The 25,671-nt window shown below is 25.2% G+C and overlaps 1 protein-coding gene across 1 annotated transcript in view; it reads left to right on the top strand.

Moving 5' to 3' along the window:
• LOC129605329 (transcription factor mef2A) overlaps positions 1-25,671 on the top strand; it is a 106,746-nt gene that overhangs the window by 7,517 nt on the left and 73,558 nt on the right. The window contains exons 2-3 of the mRNA XM_055515018.1: positions 19,876-20,512; positions 20,583-20,691. Of these exons, the coding sequence (XP_055370993.1) occupies positions 20,237-20,512; positions 20,583-20,691 (385 nt within the window). The 5' untranslated portion in view covers positions 19,876-20,236. The remainder of the gene's footprint in view (positions 1-19,875; positions 20,513-20,582; positions 20,692-25,671) is intronic.

Here is a 25,671-nt window from a genome sequence, read left to right as displayed (position 1 = left end):
TAAATACATCTTTATAATGAATACGGCTAGGTGTGTGCCTTTAAGGAAATATGTTGCAATAATTCAAATATTCTTCTTTAAGAAACTAGAGGAAACAAAAATCTGCATTCTACATGCATAACCACATTGAAAAACTAAAATTATAATAAAAAATTTAAGAATTTTTGATTTTATAGTTCATTTCAATTGAATTCAACCAACACATTTTGATTTCAACGCTAACATTAATCATTTCGCCTATGAAAAATAAGTATTATGAAAATGCATTGAGTGCCTCTTTATTTTTCCATTATACTTAAAACTGCCTACCTATTTGAAATAACTTTTTTCATCCACGTACTATTAGCATCACAATTACGTTTAAACTAAGACGATACGAAAATCGATTCACATTTAAAAAATCATTAAAATTTCAAAAAAAATGAATTTAGACCGGATAACTTTCGGGTAAATTGAAGAGTAACATGGATTTAAAATAAATGGCATAATAAAACTGTTGGTGTAATGAAGGAACGCACAGAGCTTTTCGAAGGGAATTTCAGGTGGTTCTATAAATTTCAAAGGGGTATTTTGTTGTAAGGTACCAGAACGGGGGGTGTCTTTGATTTCCTTCAATTAACAAATACAATTCCATAAAATTTAATACCATGTTATTTTTTAAAATATAGATAATGTATAAGTTGCAGATAGATTCTTCTCATTCTGTTACATTGGTTTGAGAATTGAAGACGAACACAAATTATAAATTTATCGATGCCCGATCAAATAGTTATCTGTAAACAAATTATGAGCGGAAAGAGAAATTCAACGAGTATTCAGCATACATGTTGATTTAAAAATGAATATTAAATTAGCGTGGTAATTTATTAGCGGCGGCGATAATAACAGTTAATTTACTATATATTTTTAATATTTTTACATTAATAGTAATCTTTATATGCATATAACAATAAAATGACCTTGTGATTCGTGACTCACTTTACAATAATAAAAAAATTTTTTTAATGTCCACTCTTTAAATACAATAATTGACTTTTATGAATGTAAATAAAAAAAAAAATGGCTAATATGTCAGTAAAATAAATCGTTTGTTTTTTTTTTTTGTTGTACATAAGTTGTCACTAAAAATGTCAATGAAATTAAATTAAATTTGTATGTAAATAAAAAATTTTGTAAATAGACACTGCGTATACACAAAACACTTAAAAAACTCCCACAATAAATTCTTATAGCTATTTGATTTTTCTAAATTGTGCCTTTTGTGAAAGAAAAAAAATTAATTAAAAAACATAGAAGGTCTTGTAGATTCGTTCTTCTTTAAGCGTTTATATTTGAATTTATGGTCGAAGTTATGGCAATTTCAAATAAAAATTCTATTTAATTTTTTAATTGAATTTTTTTTTTTATTTTTGGTAATTAATCGTACATACATTTGATAGAGTATAGATATGTAAATTATGTGTGTATTTTTATGTCTTAATTATTATTTAATTATTTAATTTTTTTGTTTAGTATACAGCGTGTTACAAAATTAACATACAGAGAACCAAAGTAAAGTAAGCGCGCTTATAATAAAAACAATGCGTGTTAGAATAAAAGTGAAAATTCTGTTCTCATTTTTCTCATTTGTATTTAATTATATACGAAATGTTCCCGTTTCTTATTTTATTGAGAGAAACTTCAAATAAATGAATAACGGGATATTACAAAAAACGTTCCGAACGTAATTACCTCAATATTTCTGTCGGTTTGATTCAACGCTTTCACTCTTAGCATTCGAATCCCATTAAAATTAACAGGGGAAATAATATAAATTGCAGTTCTTAGAAGAGAAACTCCAACAATTCTTCAAACTTTAATTAAATTAATTGTAATTATGAATGAATAAAAATAATTACACTGACCACACGAAGGTCAAATAAATTCCAATTATAGATTTTAGAATTACTTTTAAAATAAGCACTTTAATAGTTAATATTTATTATTGCTGCGCAGTGTTTGTTTTGTCATTCAAGTTTGACATACATACATATACCAATATCATGTGATCATACATTAATAAAGTTGGATAGATAAAATTAACTAAAAGTGTTTATTGTACAAAAAATTATTTAATTATTTTGGAATATATAAATTTATATTTAATTTATTTAAATATTAAATAAAAAAAAATCTTACCAGAACGCAAATCTAATTTTAATTTGACATATTTAGCAGTTAAAATTATAATGCTGAATAAGTCAAATTGACGTTAGATTTGCATTTTGTTAGATGCCCTTTTATTTAAATACTGCAGAATTTCGAAACAAAAATGATATTTTTAATCTCCGAAGTTAAAACAGGAAAAATGTTTTATTCTACTTTAAATTTCATTATAATTGAATCATTAACATTGCATATAACTCTCCATATATGTACGCGTAAAATATAAAAAATACAATTATTTTTTATTTCTTAATAACTATTTTTATATAATCTATAAAATAATTATTGTTATTATCCTGTAATATTCGTATATTTGCAAAAATTTATTTTATAATCATACTTTTTTTATATAATAAATTGCATGATTTAAAATTTAAACACAAATAAATTTTAATGTATCCAAACCATATACGTATAATGTGCACACATTTAACATAATTTTGAATAAAAGACTACGGATACGTAAATATTATTTTTTATCGACACAATACAGTAAAGTTAAGTCTTTGGAACACAGTAAGGAAAACAAAACAGTATAGCACTCATAAACTAACGTTAAAATTAACTTGTTTTCCTTGCGTATTGAAATAAGGGTGAGCACATGAAGGTGGCACTCTGACGAAAAATGACTTTAAATGAAACTAAATGTTAATTAGTTAAAACATAAAAGCAGAAACGAAATTTATATGATAATTGTTTTAATGTTATCTCATGTTACAAATTTTAAATGTCATCTTTTGACAGATTTACTTGAAGAATTTGAAGGGTTGAAAGTATTGTTGTCGAATTTGTACGGTGTTAAAATATAATTTTTATAGGATGTATTATGAATATTTGACACTATGAATATCAGTCAGCTAGAATTAATTCTTGAAAAAATTGCTCTGTAGATTTCGATAGAACAGCTTCTGTTAATGGTTTTCAGTTTTGTCAACTATTCATTTAAATTTTATTGTACTGTACGAATTTTCATATAATAATATAGCTATGTGAAAATATAAAATTTCAACAAGCTAACGCATTTTGAACGAAAATTACAAGGCATTCACTTTTGGATTAAAAAATTTAAATTCTTTGATTTTATTTCTCTCTTTTACTCTTTGTTATTTAATTTATTGTAACGCACCGAACTTGGTGTCATGCACATTTTTAAGCATATCTGTAGGAATTTTTCTTCGTAGACTCTTAGGTAAAATTTTATTTTCATAGAAACTTAAAATTTCTCAATTGCATGTATAATAATAATATTATTATTACTGTTATTGTTATTAAGTATTTACTTTATTAACGATAACCAAATTTAGAAATCATTATGGACACCCTCTTGTGTATATTTTTATCATAATGTGTATATATTATTATATACACATTTATGATAAAAATCTAAAAAGAGAAAAAGTGACATTTATTCATTTCATTTATTCTTCATAAAGAGAGATGATAAACGTTGTCTATTATAGATGATAGGTGTCGCATTGTATGTGTTATACAAAACAATGTTTTTTAAGCTAATCTTTTTAAAGTTTTTATTGTTATAACACTGGTTTTTGTTTTTGATAGATGACTTTTATTGGCATTTACATTAAATAGATATTTTCGTCATTAAGTGTTGCGTATTTTAAATTATTCAGAATATTAACGAGAATATTTGCATATTAAAGCCGCAATTCGACAGGCTTGTGGCAGAAGAATGATTCAAATTTTGAACTCAGAATGTATTGAAAATTGTAATAATTTTCTTAAAATATCCTCATATCTTCCAATTAAAATTTTTAATTAAGTTTAGTCATAATTAATTTAAATATTTTGGAATGATTTCAACTTTTTTTTTGCGAAAATTGGCTTGAAAGTCTTTACAGTTTGAAAAATTCGTCTCCAACATCCCTTACTCAAGGAAGACGAATTCTTATTAGTATAAAATTATTCAGATAATTTATATTGAAGTTTTTAAATCAGCCAGTATACAGTCAAAAAAAATTTTTTTAAAGTGAACATTGCTTCATTAAAGTAGCATTTCCCTTTTTTAAAAATTATACAAAATTTAAAGTGCTAGAAATCATTTTCTCTAGCTTAATTTCGAATTAATGAGACACCATGTTGTTAAAATATAGAGAAAATTTTTAAAATTTTTCCGTGATTAAACAAAAGAGAAAAACAAAAAAAAATAAGATGACTAAATGAATATTAAATCAAAGCTGTGCTCTTTTTACTGTCACGCAGAATATAAAGAAAGTATAAACAATGAAAATTAACCACCTGTTGATAAACGGTCTATTATAACAGTTAATTTAGTTTATTTTTGATAAAATGTCATCGATAGCCTTATCAAATTGCATTGAAAGTAAAAAGTAAATAATAAGGTCTCATATGATTTAGTATAATTAAAATGAATTTAAATTTAAAACAGACCATATAATGGTGAATTATATAATGATCATCATTTATTTGGTCATCACTAGGTGGCTGAAATTTTTTTTATTTCTCTCGATACACAAGAGCTGTTTACCAGTACATACATACATGTGCATATATTTCAATTTTTTTTCTCTCGTTTGATATGTTCCACTTCATTAGAAATCGATTAAATGTTAATCGATCTTTTCAAAATTTATTTTAAAAAATAAATGATGTTCGGGAGTGTCTTTTTAGCATGCTTGTTTCTGCTTTTTTTTTCATTTAGAATATTTTTCTGTTATAGTTCGATCACTTTAAATGTAGTATACATATATGTGTGCCCACTTGTATAAATTAAGTATAAATGTAAAGGTTCTTAATTTATAGTGTTCTTAAGGTGTCAGACCATTACATTAAATAGTAGATGATGCAGACATTTTACTGAATTGTTAAATATTACACCTATTTTATATATACATACAATGATTTTATTATCAATTGAAATGGTTAACGAGAGTTTCCTATGGCGTTTTTGATATTTGATATTATTGTGATTGTAACTAGATGAATGAGTTAATTAAGTGTATATTTAACTTAACCTCGGGTTTGATTATTTAATCATATGTGTATGTATTTTATATAATTGTTATATATATATTTATAATTATATTTATAAAAATTAAAAATTTTCTAGTTTAATGCATTTTTATATGCAGGCTTATTATTAAATGAGTGATAGAAAATTGGTGTTAATTGATATATAAAGAAAATTTATTGATTCAAGATAATTTTTTATCACGAATATTAAAAAAAATAGAGAGCGCACGTTTAAGCTTATTTGTTTTTAAGTGTATATTTTAAGTGAGTTGTTGAGGTTAAAAGTTACATTGACAAATAATTTTTACTACATTGTGTAATTTTTGGTACAGACTCTTAAGCTTTAACGAAAAATTACTTCTCAATTTGATTTTCATAAAAAGTTTATGCGAACAGTTTCAAAACCTGTGCTAACATTGGTATCGTAAAAGTTTCTTTCAAATTTACGTTTTTCGAGACTTTGTCTTCTTACCACATGTCAAAGATGTTACTGCTTCATAGTTTGCACCTACTGGCCATAGAAGTAAAAGTGTCGACATTGTTTCAATACAATATGAAAATTTACTTTATTGTCATATTATTCATGCGGGTTTAATGAGTATAATATAGAATAATTGTTTTAGCAAGAAGACAAAATAAATCAAAATTAACGAAATCCACACAGTCAAAATGGAATGTGGAGTCTAAGGGAAAGGAAATACTACAATTTATTTTAAAATTTTTTAAATTTTTGTTGCTAACTTTGTTCTAGTTTCCGCATCTAATTAGTCTTAGAGCTTTTCAACTCTATAGTCGTTTTATAAGACATCAGATGATGTGAATTCCATAAATTCCATAATCTTCACAGACTAGAACTACATACTTATAAATTATAAAACACTGATTTAAATATTTTAACACAAATATTTTCTTTCTCTTGTTTTCTCAAAAAATAAATTTTTTTTTATTTATTATGGTTTCCAAATTTAATAAATTGATCTAAATTAAAATATTCTCCCCACTGAGTTTTTCTATTCAAGAGTTAAAATATATTGCGTAGTATAATATATAAATAATTATCATAACGTACAATATATGGTTATGCAAATTATACTATTTTGCCTAGACAATATTAAATTTTAATTTATTACCCCTAATAATAGAAATTTATTACACTTAGTTATGTAAATATTGATTACAAATATAAATATATGTTAAATGTGTTTGTATAAATATGGTTTGTGTTTTTTGTTTTGTGGGAAATAAAAAAATAAAAGTGATATACTAAAATAGTGTCTGACTGTGATGGCAATGGTGAATTTTGATTGTAAACAGATTTTAAGTAGGTCAAAATTAATTTTGTTTAATGGAATTTCAAATTTTATAATTTTGGCAAATAGTATATAATATAAAAAATGAAATTTTGTGAAATTAAAATTGGTTTCCTCATATTAAAACTCTCCTAATCATAGTCCTGTTTTGGTAAAGAAACAATGTGACAAAGTCGTCCAAATCCTGTATTATATGACAGTTATTATTTAATCTCATAATAGTTAAATTTTTTAGTATATAATATAATTACTTCCTACTTTCAATGGTCTGTGATAAAACGTGAGATAAACGGTCGCGAATGAAGGAAAATTCAATAAATACAATAAAATTAAAACCTTGTCTTTTGGAAAATGTTGTTAAGTTCTGACATATACGCTGAAATATATGATATATAATTTCCTCCAAATTATGCTGAAAGAACAAAGAGAATAAAATTTCCAACTTTGATGGGTTAAACTCAAAAATCAGAGAATTTGAACAAATTCGAGGTCATAAGAGAGGTTATTCAAACAGAAATCAGAAAAAGTTTCAGTTTTTGAAAAATATCGGGAAATTCAAGGAAACTCTTACTTTGATGATAATAGATAGCCAACCAATTTATCTTTACATTTTTAATAAGTTATAAAATATGAAATTGACATAAATTTTAATTTTGCACTTCCTAGTATCTGATTTACCTTCATTATGTTACTGACAATATTCATCATAGAAAATGTCTTAATCTAATTTATTAACTTTTAAAACTCAATTCAAATAAAATAAATTAGAATTCAAAAATATATTCATTCCGTAAATTCAATTGGTAATTGTACTTCAATTTTGTGTAAATTTCATATACGTAAGCACTTTAATAGCGCAATTTCAATAAATAATCGGATTAACTAATCATATTAAATTACGTATATTATCTCTGCACTGAAAGTCCTGTGCGATAGACCTTATTATTTATATTGAAGTGAAAAAATGTAAAATTATCATGTGTGAATAAGTAGACTACTACTGAGACCGCAAAATATATAGACTACATGGAGAAAAAGTTTTCAATATGAATTTTCACGCATTCGGATTAATATTTTTTAAAATTGGAGTTACATTCGTTCGGTGTTAATCAAAGTACAGATTGAAGTTTAAACAAAATATTTTAAAAGTTACAAAATAGTATTGCAGAAATACAAGTTGAATTCAGTTATATAAACTGAAATAAAACTACCACTTTATTTGCTCTCAAAAGTACAATAGCTCTCTCAATTAAGACAGCAATTCCGAACAGGATTGCGACATAAGATAATTGCGACATAAGATAACACAACAATTGAATTGCGACATAAGATAATAATCAAGTTTTAAGAACTATTAAAATATTTCCTATTTTACAGTTAGAGACATTACAGTTGCATGGGAGTTTTAAATATGTCAAATTTCTTAACAAACTGACGTTTCAAAAACAAACAACTTAATATTCGATTAATCACGTTTTCAAAGCAATTTCGGAGCCTAATACTGAATAATTTCACAATAAATTTTGCACTAATCTAAAATTCTGTATGTGGAATTTGATTGGCCCCTTGGGCTGCCCGTCATTTTACAATTTTATGCTCTTTAACAGCTCTTTACAATTTATGCTCATCATAATGAACAACTCTGTCTCTATCATTGGCACACACTAACATTTTATTATTGTTCTTTTCTTTCTAATTTATTGTAATGATTTTGACAATTTTTCAACCACAATGGCATTTTGCATTTGTAGTCTTAATCTTTGCATTGTTTTATTTTTAACATTTTGTTTTTTTGTAATTAGCTGAGAATGTTATAAATTTATGTATAATGTGTAATGTTGGATTTAGCGCACTTTTTTTTTTTTTTATAAACTGTTAATACTCGTAATATTGCACACCGCATTATTTTAAATTTTATTTTTTTCCTGGCTCTTATTCAAATAAATCTTATCTTATAATAGTAATTATCCACCACATTCAGTTCACATGTCAAACGAAATTTAAATGACACTTTTATTTTTTTTTAAGCTCTATTATGTAATATAAACCATTATACAAGTTGGTATAATAAATTATAACGCTCTCTATATAGTGTAAAAATCTACACAAGAAAAAAAAATTGTATTTTTTTTTTGCGAATTATGCAATTTGTAAGCATATAGATGAATTCATAAAATGCGGGTGATTATTTAAAAGTGGTTTTTTATTTCAATATATTTTGTAAATGTAGATCTGGCAAAAATTTAATTATCTTAATTTTTAAAAGATCAACTAAATTTGAAATATAATCAGAAAAAATTATTATTATTATTATTGTTCAGTGAATTCTTTATGTTCTACAGAATTCTTTATTATTTTCATGTTGTTTATTGCTGTGGTACTCGTATAAGTGTAAGGCTATGCTTAATCAAAAAGGGTGAGCTTGCAATTTTTTGTGCTTTTTGTGGGAAAAAATGTAAATGAATATGATTTTTGTATTTTATAAAATATTAGATTTTGTAAAAGAATTTTTTAGTCTAAAATAATAATATGTGATGTAGAATTTTCCATGAAATTCAATTATGTACACTATTTTGGGACCGTAGATTTGAATTTGAGTATAAAAGCAAAATGTTCTTTAAAACTTGAATATCACGTTTTTTAGAGTTTTCAATCCAGTATTCTAACATTTTTCAAACAAACTTTAAGAAATTTACAGTTCATTGTGATCTTTTAACCAAGATTTTGCCGTTTTTTAAAAATATTTTAATATCAAAATTAGACTCAGCTTGTAAAATGCTGATTAAAGCGATGATGCACCGCCACTTAAAAAATCTATTACGGCCTAGTGTTTTGCTAATCCTCTCAAAAATCGAATTTCCGATTAATCTGAGCAACCTTCCGGCGCAATATTCTACAGCAATATGCCAAAAGAACGACCCCTGAAACGGTCCACTCAAGCTGTTCCTTTTCTTATGAAAAGATCAATTCAAATGGAATTACTTACAAGTTTTAAGTTGAATTTTGGTGAAAATGTAGAAAAATCTGTGATTGTGAGTTTTATAATGGTTGTGTTTTTAAATTCCGGGTTTAGTAAAGAACACAACTACTAAAAAACTCTATTTGCAAGTGCTAAATGTTGAAATGTTTGCTAATACAGTATTACTCGTATTACAATTCCAATGTTTTGGCGCCACAACTTTGTAATATTACCGTAATTTTTTCATTATGGTGTTAGCTTAATAGATTTGCTCCATTCTTATAATAGTGTTTCCTACATTCTTACACAAATTTGCTCAGTATATTCACAAACATCCGTGACTTCAGAATTGCAGTAATACTTGTATTGCCATACACGATTCAGCAATTACAATAGATAAGCTGAATTTTGTATTAATGCCGTATTACTGCAATTTTGAAGTCAAAGAATTTCTATAAAATTCTTCAGTTTACAATTTTAAATGTTATTAACAATGACTTAAGTATTTATTAAGAAATCTTTAATTGTTGATCAAAAGATTAAATTGATCCCATATGTATGAATTACAAAATCTGATGGCGGAGGCTGTTTTTCTTCCCCGAAGTTATTAAAAAGTAATTTTTTATAATAATTTTATTATAACAATAATTAATAGCAATAAAATTGGCATTAATTGAAAATTTAATTTTATTTTTTACTTTAACAATTTTAAGAATGCATTTTTTTTTTTATTTTATAAGAGATTTGAATTGATTTGCTATATTGCAATACTGCAATAATATAAATGGTATGAAAACGAGTATTAGACGTCAATTAAATAAATATATTTAAATATTTTTTAATGCCTTTATTTTTCTTTATTTTTCAAAAGTTTTGTTAAATTTATGTTAAAAAAGTTTATAATAGCATAATGTCAGATAAAAAAAAAGCTAATATGCAAATTTATGTTCACATGATTTTAATGGACACTAACGAAATAAGATTTTAACATATGTATGTTTGTATATAAAATATAGATACAAAAATAAATAAAATATTTTAAGCAAGTCTATTAAGTTCAAAGATATGTGAATTTAAAATACACCTTTATGCATATACTTATATAACACTAAAAAATTTTTAAGTTATAGCGTATGGTATTTGCGTTTTTTTTATATTAGGTGTTGCGTTTTTCTGCAGTTTTTCGTGCATTTTGCAGATATTTTATAAAATACGAATAAAACTTTTTTAATTTTTATTATTTTAATGCAAATGGCTGTCCATTTGTGTTAAATTCTTAATTAGGCACTTAAAGTTTGGTGACTATATGTTATTGTGTTGAAATGTTGGTAAAAGTTTATTGAAGAATATGAAACTGAACCAACAGACTAAATCATAAAGTTGATTTCTAATAATCTGTTTAATATAATTTTATTAAAATCATTCTATTTTTTTGATTAGAACAATATATATCCGAAAGACACGCCTTCCGAAATATGGTAATGCAATAAATTAAAAAAAAAAATTACAAAATGTACCAGGAATACTTTATTTAACTTAGAAATTTTTTTGAATTTAATTAAAAAAATTGCCAAAGAGTATGCAATTTTTTAACTATTATTTATTAAATGTGTAGTTACGTGTATAAAATGGTTGTATTTTAAATTACAAATTTTTGATATTCATACTAAACCTGAATTTATTTTTGTTGTGTGAATTCAGCGATTTATTTCTTACTTGAATTGTGTTTGGTTGCTTTATAAACGACATTCCAAATTCGTTGATATTTTCCAATATTCGTTAATATTCGTTGATAATTCAGCCATTCAGCAAAAAATTATCATTCAGATATTCAGCAATTTTCATTATAAACTTAATTGTTTTGTCATATAGTATTACTGCTGATTTGAATATCAGGGTATAACCGAACCAATCGGTCCGCCCTCTAGAAATTTAGGATTTCAAGGAATTTTATTTAAAGGAAATGCGCTCCTAAAATTTAAAAAAAAAAATTTTTGAATTAGTTTTTGCCTTCTAATTTTTTATAAATTTAAATTTTCGGACAAAATAAAAAAAAAGCCCTTGAGGCGAAATTTTAAGTTAAAAATAATAGACAAGTAAAAAAAACAAAAATTGGAATGAAGTTTTTTTTTTTTTGCGAGGCAGAGTCAAATAATTTTTTTAATACAGCATTTTTTTTTTTCTTATTTTCTGGGGAATTTTAACGAACGAGCGTTTTGTCTCATTTAATTTCTAATTTTAATCAATAATGACGTTTCAAAATTTATTTTAAGACATTGTAATTATTAAGTAACTCATATCTTTATACTCAATTTATATTATATATAGTAAGTACGTGTATGTATGTAGGTGGTGTGACGGCGGCTGACGGCTTTTAACAATCACGATTATAGCAAACATTTTTATTCTTCTAATATACCGGAAAACTTTTTTAAAATTTTCTTTTATATTTTTATTGCAAGGAATTTTTGAATAAAATTAGTATTTTATTAAAATAACAATCCTGGTCGTATGGCCGTACTACTCTAATAAATGTGTATAATAAAGTAGGTATGTAAGTATAAAGAGTGTGATGCTTGACTAGGTCGTATTTAAATTTTATTATAGATAAATAATGAATTCATTTAGATAAATTTTTTGATGCCACCTTTATGTGAGAATCTTTAATGTCCAAAGAGGGTAATAAAAAATGTGTTGTAAATTTTTTTTTTTTATTTTTAAAAGTATTAATAAGTGGCAATATAATTTTTGAATTAAATAATTGAAAAAAAAATTTAAAAGGTAATTAAATTTTTAAAGTCTATAATATTAAATTGAGGAAGAAAAGTAGTTTGAAATAAATTTTATCTATATTTTACGATTAATATAGCGTTGGTAATTTCTTGTTGTACGTAGTAGTAAAAACAGCTTAATTATAACAATTACCACCATGATAATGGTTATGTGAGATGTCAAATTAGAGAACAGTGTCTTTAAGTTTAAAATGATAAATATAATAAAAGTATTTGATGTTGTGTGCTTATAATATTGGGTGGGAATCCTTTTAGAAGCTATTCATAAATAATATTGAGTTTTGACACATCGTTATATGAAGAATTCAGCCTATCCGTACAAGATTCTCGTTGGATCATTAACATTATATAACATTGTTAAAAAAAAACTATTGAAAAAGCTGAAGCCGGAAAGCATATAGAAGAATATTAAGTAATACGGATTCCGAAACAAAATAAATTAATTAATTGTAAAATAACATATGACTTCAAGATATTTAAGCGTGTTCTACCAATTTCCTATATTTATAGCATTAGAAATTAAATCTTAAATCAACACAAACTGAACGAAAATTTTCTGTAATTTTGAACATCATTTATCTAATTGAAAAAAACATGATACTAGCAAATTGAGTTCAAAATTTATATTTAATTTAAAACAAGAATCATTTATCACATCTATCTATAATTTCGGATTTAAGGTGAAGTTTCCTAAACTGTTCTACATAAACCAAAAATAATTTAAATTTAAATCGATTTTTAAAAAAATTGTTTGAAAATCTTGAGAAAATATTAATTAAAACATTTTTTTAATTTTCTAAACCGCAAATTGTATTAATATTGACATACGAGTATCATTAATATAACACTGTTACAATATTTAGTGACATAGAATAATCAAACCATTTATGACAGTATAGTTTCATACAACATCACAATCGGTTCATATTCGTAGACAATTCGCAATTTATTAAAATAACAAGAACTATTTTTGGATTACGAGCGATTAATATTGTGAATATAGTTGATTTGTTATATAACAATATTAAGCCATTAAATGTTTTAAAATGTCGACTTAATCGCAGAAATATTTGCATATTTGCAAGACGATTATTTAACTTAAATATATAATGGATAAATATTGTGAAATAAATTATAAAATTAACGATTCGCACTACATTATCAAAAGTCTATTTCTTATTTCAAATAACAAAGAAAACTATATGCTATAAAAAGTCATTTAAATCAATATTAAATTGTCCAATATTCATTTTTAATACTTAATTAAGCTCTATACACACATAATTATTAATATTTAAAGCAAATTTTTGTAGAGAATAACTGCACCTTTTAGAATTAAAACTCTTGAATTAAAGGTTTTTTTTTTATTAATTTTTGTTTGTAAATTCTGCAATATTACAATTTCCTCGTTATGTCATTTCATATTCAATTTCGATTCAATCGACATTTTTATAGAATTTAAATCGATTTTAAAATATTTGTAAAATTGAAAGAAAAAAGTCAATATTTTTTATCGATTTGTTGAATATGTTGACAATTTGTTAATGTATATATGACGTAATGATAAAATAGTGACCCCTATATTGAATTTGAAGTTGTCAATAAATCTGAAAGGTATACACGTTTCTCTTAATTTTGTTTTTCTTTAAAAATTAAATTTTGAATTATTTGTAGGCGTTAATATGTAAGCAAAAAAAGATATAGAAAATAATATAAAAAGTATTTTTATACAAATTGTAAGAATTATTGAGAGCTAAAAATATGTTTAACAATATTTTTCATAGATAAGTAAAAAATAAGCTAGACGTTTGTAGATTAACACAGTGTAATGCATGTATATTTGTAATTAAATTAGAGATAATTTTTTTAAGAAACTAAATCAAAATCTGTATTTAATTTGAAATTCAGTAATCAGGCAGTATTTTAATAATACTTTATTCTTCAAATTCTTAATAATTTATAATAACATTTCATCTGTCATTAAATACTTTTGACAATTTAATGAGTCAATATGTTGAAATGATAATGATAAAATATCGTTTGTCATCTATCATTCATCACAAATAATCGCGTTTACATTGTTTTTACTTCAATTAATAAGTATAATTTCCATAATTAGCAAAAATATATGAAAAATTTATTTTTGTGAATATGAAAATTTAAAATGTCAGTTAAACATCCATACGTCTTCAATTTGTTAATTGCAAATATTTCAAAATTTTTAATTGATTTCATAATATTTGCAATAATAGCATAAAATTAATAGTTTTATAGTAATTTTATGTGCAATGAAGAAGAGTGTTTAAATTTTCATGTCATTTACGTCAATGACGAATTTGAATTTTTATTCGTAAATATATATTTAAATATTTGAAAAAATAAGTAAATATTAATTTATTACATGTTATGCAAAATTATGTTAAATGCTTGCAGCCCTTTACTAACAATACAACTTGCAAAAATATGCAAAAAATAAATGTAAACAAAATTTAATGTGTTTGAAAATCTTATATAAAAATATTATGTACAATGTGTGTGCTTTGTGTTTTTCATATTTTTAAATTCATGAAAACGGAAAACTTTTCGATTTTCAAATCATTCGATTTAAACTGTCTAAGTTATGAAGACCATATATTGATATTGGTATTCATGACTTGTAAATATTATAAAATATTCATGACTTAAAATCATTGTAAAAGTAGCTGTGTGTATATTTAGTATATTATTTACTCATATTGCAATTTTATATTGTTTATAAATCTTTGTCAAATTATTTATTAATGCACAACAATGTAAGATTCTATATTACCCCCCTATTTTTTTTAAATTGTCATCGTTGTTTTGTAGTTGTCATCACCATCTTCATAACTTATTAAATTTCCAATTTTAAACTACCATTTTTTCATATTGGTGTATATTTTTCCTTGTTTGAAAAGTCTACAAGAACGATCATCAATCAGTAGTGGTCACAATTACACCGTGTTCAATGAAAAGGCTAATTGCCTGCAAAAAGATTCCACTTGTACCGAATATTAATATCTGCACCGCCTTTTTGTAAAATTTGGCAATAGATAAAGAACTTAGTTTGACAGACTTCTTCTAAAGTAATACTACATAGTGTTTTGTGTAGGAACGAGTGTTTTGTGTAGTAGGGAGTGTTTTGTGCATAGTTTAAATGAATAAAATGAACGAAATTACGTTTGATAAACTTTATATGACAAGTATTTTAAAATTTTACAAAATTGAATGCATTTTGTTGTATGCAAAAATAATTGAAAATCATAAAACTTAAAGCAGGTCAAAGCACCAATTTACGCCATCACTACTTACATACATGTTTCATAATATACGGAATAAAATAATGTTAAAATTAAGGTTAAAAAAGTTTATTGGGGCAACAGTGAATGCATTGTATTTGAATATCTCCCAATTTTTTTTCTCCTTTATTTGTTACGGTCTCCAATCTTATTGTACTTATTATTTTCAATATGTAAAGTAATTAATTTTCCCAAAATTTTAATTAAAACAAAAAAAAGTAATTATATTTTTACTAAAACAAATTTAAAATTTATTTGTCTCGATTTGGGAGATAAAAAAAAAGAATTTAAAATAAAAATATATTTATTATTATTATTTTTCAATATTATATTTTTTTTATTTTCTCAATAAAATGACACAATCTGTCACACCACATTTAATTCGACAACATATTTATCTCATTTCATGTATTTACTTTTATACTCTACACTATAGCAATACAACACTGAATATGTGTAGATATATGCGCCATTTAAAATAATAATAATAACATTTGTGTTGAGTATATGCAATAAAATTCTCTTTGTGTATAATGAAAATTCTCCAAATGTATAATGCAAAAATGTTATATTGTATATCTTAGATTATTTATCAACATTGTTTATACCCTGCACTTCGTGAAGGGTATATTAACTTTGGTATGGAGTTTGTAACTACTTGAAGGAGTCATCTGCGGTATGGATATATATATATATTCTTGCTCAGCGTAAAATTCTGCGTCGATTTAGACATGTCCGTCTGTCCGTCCGTCCGTCCGTCCGTCCGTCCGTCCGTCCGTCCGTCCGTCCGTCCGTCCGTCCGATCGCACGATAACTCAAAAACGAATAATGCAATCGACACCAAACTTTCACAAGTTTTTTCTTTTGTGCCAAGGACGAGCCCTATTGTTATTGGACTAATTCGGACAACGGGTTCGGGTAGCTGCCATACAACTCAAAGAGTTTATTTTAAATATTTCAAAAACTAATAAAGCTATAAATATAAAATTTTGCATACATGTGTCCAATTATATTCTACACATGCTCTAAAAATTATAATGGGATAGCTGCACCGGTTCTGGTGGCTGCCATACAACTCCAACAGCAAATTTTTTATATTTGGAAAAATAATAAAGTCAGATTCATGAGCTTTGGCAGTCGTGTGTCCAATTATAGGTCAGACATATTTCTGAAGTTTTGATGGAATTGCTTGACAAGTTCGGGTACCTGCCATACAACTCCAAAAGCTTATTTTAAATATTTGGAAAAATAATAAAGTCAGGTTCATGAGCTTTGGCAGTCGTGTGTCCAATTATAGGTCAGACATATTTCTGAAGTTTTGATGGAATTGCTTGACAGGTTCGGGTACTTGCCATACAACTCCAAAAGCTTATTTTAAATATTTGGAAAAATAATAAAGTCAGATTCATGAAACTTTGGCGGTTGTGTGTCGAGTTATAGGTCAGATATATTTCTGAAGTTTTGGTTGAATTGCTCTTCAGCTACGAGTAGCTCCCATACAAGTCCAAAAGTTTAAATATTTGGAAAAATAAAGTCAGATTCATGAAACTTGGCAGTTGTGTGTCCAGTTATAAATCAGACATATCCGTGAAATTTCTATAGAATGGTTTCACAGGTTGGAGTAATTGCTATACAACAACGAAAGGTGCAGGGTATAATTCAATCGGTTTATACCGACTGAAACGTTTTTACTTGTTTTTTTTTTAAATATAGATTATTTATGTATGTATATAAGTACATATACTGTAACTATTATACTTTAATCATTAAAAAAAAAATGTCTCAACATTGTCTAGATATTGTGTTATACATTTACATGTTATATAGATATTTTGTTTATATTGTGCATAATGTACTTGCAGTTCACTTAAAATATGTGTGTGTATAATTTTCAGTTGATTTAAAATGTACAAAAGTTCCTACATTCCATTTAACAGTAAGTTCACCATTATACTTGTTATTGTTACAACAGTAGATACCATATAAGCAGTGTAATACTTGTATTATGTACCCAGTATTGAAAATTTTAGAATAGTAAAATAAAAATTTTTTGATTACGTCATAGTGAACTACATTTATGAATAGCTTGTTTTTTTTTTTTAATTTTTGTTTCTTCTCCTGTTTTCTTGTCAAATATACGGGTTCATGTATTGTGTATAATAGTTGGAGTTTTTAAAGAATTTTTTTTTTATTTATACTTTTAACCCACGGCATATAAAAAAGGGAAGTAATGTGATAGCACTAAATTTTATGTGTCACGTTCTCGACCGAAATGTATCTTTTCGTCATAGAGGGAGACATAGGTATACGCAATGTATTTTCAACAAGTTGTGTCTGCGTGTGCACTTTTATATCTGAATTTTGGCTGAATTTATTTTGATGAAATTCTATATTTGAATTTATTTTTGATGTGTGGTGGCAAATTGATCAATTTTTGGGTTATGTCACGAAGCAAAAATCAGAATTTTCAATGCAGGTCAATTTTACGTTCTTAAATATATCAGCAAGCTTTTCGAAAGAACCAGGAGCCTATATGAATCAAATTTAGGTTTTGGTCGATTTATCTACATACAAGGAAATAGTCGATTGCTGAAAAATTGAAGTAACAAATTTTTCTTGAATATCAGAGCTCAGAAGACTTCCTATATATAGGGCTTCATTTTCAATTTTTAACTATTAAGAAAAAGTGTTTAAAGGGCATTACTTAGAAAATGCAAATTGCGGTCGATTATATGCTGGCCACATTGGGTTTGTTTTTAAAGTACATGAAGAATACAAAATCAAGGAAACGGTTTCTTTTAAATACAAAAATGAAAAGAAAAACTAAAAACTAAGGAAAGAAACTTGAATTTTTTAAGAAGAACATAAAATTTTTAAAATGTACAATAAAGATTTTTTTTATTAAACATTATAAAAACAAAAACGATCATAGAAAGATCTAAGCTAAAGTTTTGCTTTTCTTGTCTTGTTTTCTTAATATTATCTAAATTATTTTTTTGTTTTATATTGTTTAAAATACTTAAACATAAATGCACAATATTGTTATTTTTTATAAAAAAAAATCCCCGGTATTATTGTGCAGATCTTAAAAGACTCTCGTTTGCTTTTGTATTTTAAAACTGATTTAGATATAAAATAGGTACGATATAAAAAATTTAATGACACCTTTGTTTTAATATTTCGAATTTAAAAATGAAATAGAAAAAAATAGAAATTAGTTTAATTAGTTTAAAACAAAAACTAGATGCAGAAAACTCTAAGATTATTTAATGAAAACATAAGGGTCTGCAAAAAAATTTCAATTTCTGCATATATGGCACGTTAGTTAAGCTCGAAAAATCCCGTGAAATATCTCAGATTAAAATCTTCGCTTTTGCTTATATGATCTTGTCAAATGAGTTCTTAATCAATATATTAGTATATTTATGCAAATTTTTTGGAATTTAGATAGTTTTGTTTGAAAGTAAGCTATCACGGGTCTCGTACATTAAAATTCGACGGGTTCGGGTCTTAGATTGAGGTATATTACTTTGTCTATTTCATTCCGAGTCACGATGTGTGAAATTTGAATTGTTAATACGGTCCTAATTACAACAATAAATTAAATTTAATTGAAGTTAATTTGATTTTTTGTACGCCTAAAAGTGTGCAAATTTTTAAAAGTATGCAAACGAATTAAGAAATTACTAAAATAAGATTAAAGATTAGTGCTATTAATATGTTTAGAATTAATAACGTAACGAAAATTAAAGAATTTCTAATGACATTTGTATTTGAAAATTCTAGAATATCTACAATATAGAGTGATTGCAATGCAATGGTGGAATTTTAATTTTAAAGACAATACATTTAAAGAAAATCATTCATGAATTGAAAATTAATTATAATTTTAATGATTCACATCCTATTACCGTCAGGAATCCAATTAATAGCAATGCTCGTACTGTATAAGAAATTAAAGGAACTGGTTTTTTATCCTATAACTGGTAATCACCTTTGCAATTTTTTTTAAAAAATAGTGTGTGAGTTGCATTTATTTATTTTATATTTTTCTCAGCATCTTTTATTTCTTCTTTTTTTCTTAATTTTGCGCGTAAGAAATTCACAGAAACTTATTATATAATCGAATTCATTTACTGTTATTATTGTCTAGCACTCTAGCTAGAAAAAAAAATTAAATTTTTATATTATGTTTTAATTTTTTTTTTTAAATTGTACAACTTTTAACAGCTTGTCTAATTAAAAAAAAAATTGCAATTCAATTAAATATATTTAATTTTTTTCTTTCGTATTGCTTCCAGGTGAATTGGCAGCGACAGTTTCCATTCGACAAATATATGAGAAGAATTCAAGTTAAAAATAAAAAAAAAAGGAGTAAAAAAAATAACAACAAATGGAAAAATTTCACGTTTCTATTAAATTTTTTTATTTAAAAATTAAATATTTTTAAAAAAACAAAATTAAAAGAAAAACAGTTAACACCCAAAAGAAAACAAGGAGGAAAAAACAAAAACCAAACGAAAAGGTGATCGAAAGCAACAAAAAAAAATCGATTTATCGAAAACGATAAAAAAAAAACGGAATAATAATCGAATTATTTCGCAGCATTTAAAAAAATAAATTCGATATTATAAAAAAAAACAACAGGAAAACAAAAAAAAAATGACAGATTGTAGTAGTATACAAGGATCAACGAGCTCATCCAGTGATGCAATGTCATCACGTGGTGGTAGCAATAATTCAGCAGCAAGTGGTGGTAGTGGTAATTCAAGAATTCGTATAATACGTATGATTCGACCAAATTCTAGACGTATAATACTTGGACCGGAAAATAATATTGGTTTTGGTTTTGCTGTACGTGGTGGTAAAGAATTTAGTACAGGATTTTTTATATCAAAAATTGATAAAGGTAGTGAAGCTGATTTAAGAGGTCTAAGAGTAAGTTTTATATGAAGTTGTTAAAATTTTATAAATTTAATAATGATTTTATGAATTTAATTTTTTTTAGGTTGGTGATCAAATAATACGAGTTAATGGTTATCATGTTGATGATGCTATACATAAAGAATTAATACAATTCATTTCGAATCAAGATCGTTTAACTTTAAAAGTTCGAGGTATTTTTTTTGTTTTTTTTTTTTATAAATATAGTTTAATCTTTTAGTATAAAACAATTATGCAAGATTCATGATGTTGATTTGTGTGTTTTCTTTTTATGTAAATGTTTGTTTCAATAATGACTGAGTGATCTCGGGTAAACAATGCTGAATGCATGCAATTATAATTACATTCAATTGCTGATAATTTCTTCTTTATATTTCTTCATCTGGCAACTCCGTTAGTAGTCTGGTTTTGAAAAATTCAGCTTTTTGGTTCAAATCCATTTTGCGGAGAATTTTCTGTAAATTTTTCTCTATTGACGCGTTCCTTTAGGTGACGTTATTCATTTATTTTACTTTTTGGATAAAATTTAAAAAAAAAACGAAGCAATTGATTTAGAACACACTTCTCAGACATTTTTGACTAAAAATTTAGAAAATTAAAGACAAATCTTGATATTCGATCATTTTCAATAAGAATTAAAATTTTATGATTATGAATTCGAGAAGAAAAATAGGTTTAGAAAATTGTTTGAATGTTAAAAACCATTAACAGAAAAGATTAATTTTATTAAAACTTTGTTGATTTTTTAAAGCGACATTTGTTTCTAAAACCGCTCTAAAGTCGTGTAACTTAAATTCCAATATTATTTGATTTCCACACTTTCATTCCCGGCAATGAAAGCAAAGTCAGAGTACATTAATTTACTGGATTATTTAATTGAAATAAAATATTAATTAATAGCACACTACGCAATCTTCAAACTCCAATAAATCGAATTTTATTAATTTTCTTGTTAATTTTACCCTCTTAATTAGTGATCACAAATAATTCAATAATTAAAAGGTTTGTCTAAAACTAAAAAAATTATTACCATAGCGTGTGTTTCACGTTCTCGACAACTCCTATTAAACATAAAAAGTTTTTTTTTGTTCGAGGGACACAAACACTTTATTATTTTTTTTTCTAATTGTTCCATTAAAACTATTATACAACAAAATCTGTTGAATTACTTTTATTGTAATAATTAAAAAAAATAAGAAAAATTGCTTCGAGTAAAAGTAAAGAAAGTTTTTAATAAGATAAGTGTTATTTTTTTTTTCTCTATGGCGATTAAAACCAGTGATAAATCGCTAAAGAAACAAACAGTATGGCGCTGAAAATAATGTTAACATGAAGTCAACAGCAATAACAACAACAACTACTACAATGACGACAGCGACCCAAACAATTTCAATTCAATCTAACAAAAATTTTTTATTTTATTAAGTCCCCATATCGTTTCGCATTGTGTACACTATTTCATAAATCAATAATTTTATCACATACATACATATAAGAGTATATAGTGTATTGGGAGTCTATGGGAAAGGTTAATTGTATTATTAAAGGTAGTTATCAATTATTATTATTATTACTCTGTTATTTACAACATAAAATAAGAAATAAAAAGTTAAAAAACGGTGGTTTATTGAAAACATAAGTAAGCATGAACGTTTTCAATTATTTTTATGAAAAATTAATGATTTGTTTATTTATTTTCGATAATATGTTCGAAGTATGTATAAATGACATAGAAAATATTATGAGTGACCAAACTATATTGTTTTCTCTAGAAGGGTGTCATTGTTTACTTAGCAATTGTACTACAATTTCAAATTCAAATGATTTTTTTATGAGATTCATAGATTTAATAGAGTAAAGTCGCTCACGTTGTGTTAAAAATTCAATGTCAGTGGTTTACTTCGTTTAGTTGCTTACTAACTTAACAATTTTTGCCAGTTTTTCATCAATTCTGACAGGCTAATAGCGTGTAAAGACATCTGCCGGATGTCAAAGGTTTACAATACGAGTATTTCAGTTTAAATTTGTTATTCGGGTATTTCAATAAATCCTTTCTTATTTGAAGAATATCAGCTTTTCTGTAATGCGAATAAATAAAGAATATCAGGAGCAAAATCAGTAATGCGAATAAATAAATAAAGCGGGTTCAGGGCGCGTGAAGCGTGTGCGACCACCATTCGAATTTTTTTACTGCTTCATTCATTCAAAGTATACAAAAATTTTTACTATATATATATAGCAGAAAATAAAAGCGAATCAAGCTGTCAGCTCCCATATTATTTTAAAAACTAATGAAAATCAAATTGAACGTCAATAGTTAATTGTTAACGTCAATTGTTAATCAATATTAATAATAGTTATGAATTTCATTTGATCATAAATTACATAATAACATAATCAATTGCATAAAAGTAATGAGCAGGATGTCAACTATAATTTCTTCAACATTTTACAAATTATTATTATGCTTTAAAAAAATATTAAATGTTAAAATAAGGTTGCGTAAAATGTTTTAGAGGGAAAATAAATTTATTCAACTCAATCTATTGTTATTAAAAATTCGCATTATTGAAATCAATTAAAACAAAAGAGATGAACAAACAAAAGACTTACCAGCCTACCAATATTTTCATAATTTAAACATGTACATAAATTTATATTCAAAAATTTGCTTTGCACAATTACTTTGTGTAGCAGCAAATTTTTTTTCATTTAATTTGACCTTTACATGCGTTTACGTCATAAAGAAACTTTTGACAAATGTATGTCGTGTCATAATATTGTTGACCTTATCCATACTTTCCCCAAAATTCATTCGGGAAAATTTTAATAATGGCTAAAGTTTTTTTTTCTCTTTCTTTGATATCAGAAAGAAACCTATTAAAAGCCTATAGCGAGCATAAAATTGATTTATTGAATTAGAAATTTAAGGAAGCTCTTTTCTTTTTTTATTTAACAAAGTGGTGATTTGTTTTGTATCTAAAGTACCCAAGATATAAATTTGTTTAAATAAAAAAAAAAAAACAAAATTTTCTCAACCTAACGCGTTCTTTGCTCATGAGGAGAAGTACAAAAAAAAAATTCAATTTGTTTTTTTTTTTCAAAGTGCTTTTAAAATTTATTTGAAAGCGCGTTATTTTAGATTTTTTCTACTATCTATACATAAGTGTATAAAAAATGATTATTTTAATGATAATTGATTTCTTTTTAAAATGATTATATTAGTTGCATTTATAACTCTTATATCCAGTTAGAAAAAACCTATAATATAAAAATTAGATGGTAAGTTTAATGTTATGAGCGCGATAATAAAGGTAAAAAATAATTTGAATTTTTTTGTGCCTTCAGCATCATTGGACTTTTTTGTTAATAATTTTTATTAAACTGGTTTTTTTTTATCAATAAATTTTTAGTATATACAAGAGAAAATTATATGGTTATTTTGCTATCTCTATGAATAATATTGAAAGTCATCTACATATATACTTGTGTGCTTAAAATAGGAAAAATGTACCGTTTATTAAATGAATTATGAATTCAATAAGATTTCTCTGAGAAACGATTAACATTTCCGATGAACTACCATAATTGTTTTGTAATTAAATCAATTAAAAATGCGTTAATTATTTTGTTTTGTCTTGTTAGAATTTTTAAAATGATCACTATATTATGAATGATAAGTAAAATGCGTAAGAGTGTGGAAATCCGATTAATTTTATTATTACGGTATTTATAACGGCACTTAAATGCAAGTTTCTTACTTCAAAATGTATAAGTAATAAGGCTTGCGATTTGTCAATACTGAATTGATTAGTACATCACAATCCGCTCAAGTGCGTCTCAAAAAAAATTCAATAATGGTAAACACATTATTCAAAATATTAAATATTTTATAAAAAATTTAAATGACTTAATTGTTAAACTTTATTTGACATTAGACGTATGCGCATTCTATGAAAACGACTTATTTTTCAAAAACTTTAAAAAACATTTTTTTGTTTGGTTTGTGTCTGAGGCAGCAAAGCGATTTATTGAAGAACAAACTGAGAAACATTTGCTAAAAAATTAATTCAACTAAACGATTCGCGCCGATATAAGAAACGCAATTAACCAATTTTTTTGACGTTGAATGTAATGGAGAAAGTAAAGACTCTAACAAAGTTGACGCACTTAAAAGTGAAACGCAGTTAAGCGGGAAGTAGCTAAACGGGTATCACTGTAATAAAGTTTGCATTTTCGATCTCTTGAGTTTTACGATTACAGCAACGCAATCGTTCATTATGTCAAAAAATAATCTATTTTATTATATAATATTTGAAATATTAAGTAAAATAGAAAATATTAAGAAAAAATGAATTTATTAAAGCGGTTGTGGTACCGTTACCTTGAAATCTATAATTTACTTTGAATTTCAAAACAACTTTAAAATTTAATGTCATAATAATGCATTAGTTTTATGACATGTAAGCAAAACACATAAAAGAAATTCAGATAATTTGTATGTAAAATCGAAAGTAAATAACAATAACTAGAACAATTCTTTTGAGTATTTAAAATAATTAAAAAATCACTCATTTATCTATGATACCTTATATGGATTTTCAAATCACTCATAGCCTTTTTTTTAATACAGCCAATTTACATATTTTGTTAAATATACAATTATTCGTGTCCCATATTCATATAATAATTTTACGAAATTCTCATGGTATTGAAAAAATATTTAAATTTTTCTCATTATAAATGACGACGACCAAATCTGGTATGTTTTTATAGAGCAACAACACATCATTCACGAAACAGGTAAAAATCCAAAATAATCAACTTGTGTTATAATTGTCTCACTACAAATAATAGAATTTTATCGGTAATAAAAAATTTCAAATAAGACTTCTTCAACACTATTATTTTTAATTTTATGCATAAATGATATTAAAATTCATATAGTTGTCATACACAACTCAAATAACAAAAGAAACTTTAAAATGTATAGGGTGATTCATTAGTAAGTGCTTTACCATATACAACCGTTTCAGAGTCTGAAAAATGGATATAATTTTTACTCATAATAAATTTTTTTTATAATGGACGTCAAAAATGGGTATTTGTTTGAAACTAAGTCAAAATTTTGATGGAAGCCGTATATGTAAACT

This window comes from Condylostylus longicornis, unplaced genomic scaffold (genome assembly GCF_029603195.1).
Source record: "Condylostylus longicornis isolate FDR11 unplaced genomic scaffold, ASM2960319v2 ptg000013l, whole genome shotgun sequence".
NCBI classification, from domain to species: domain Eukaryota; kingdom Metazoa; phylum Arthropoda; class Insecta; order Diptera; family Dolichopodidae; genus Condylostylus; species Condylostylus longicornis.
The sequence above is the reverse complement of the archived record's forward strand: the minus strand, read 5'-3'. Positions and strand labels throughout refer to the sequence as shown.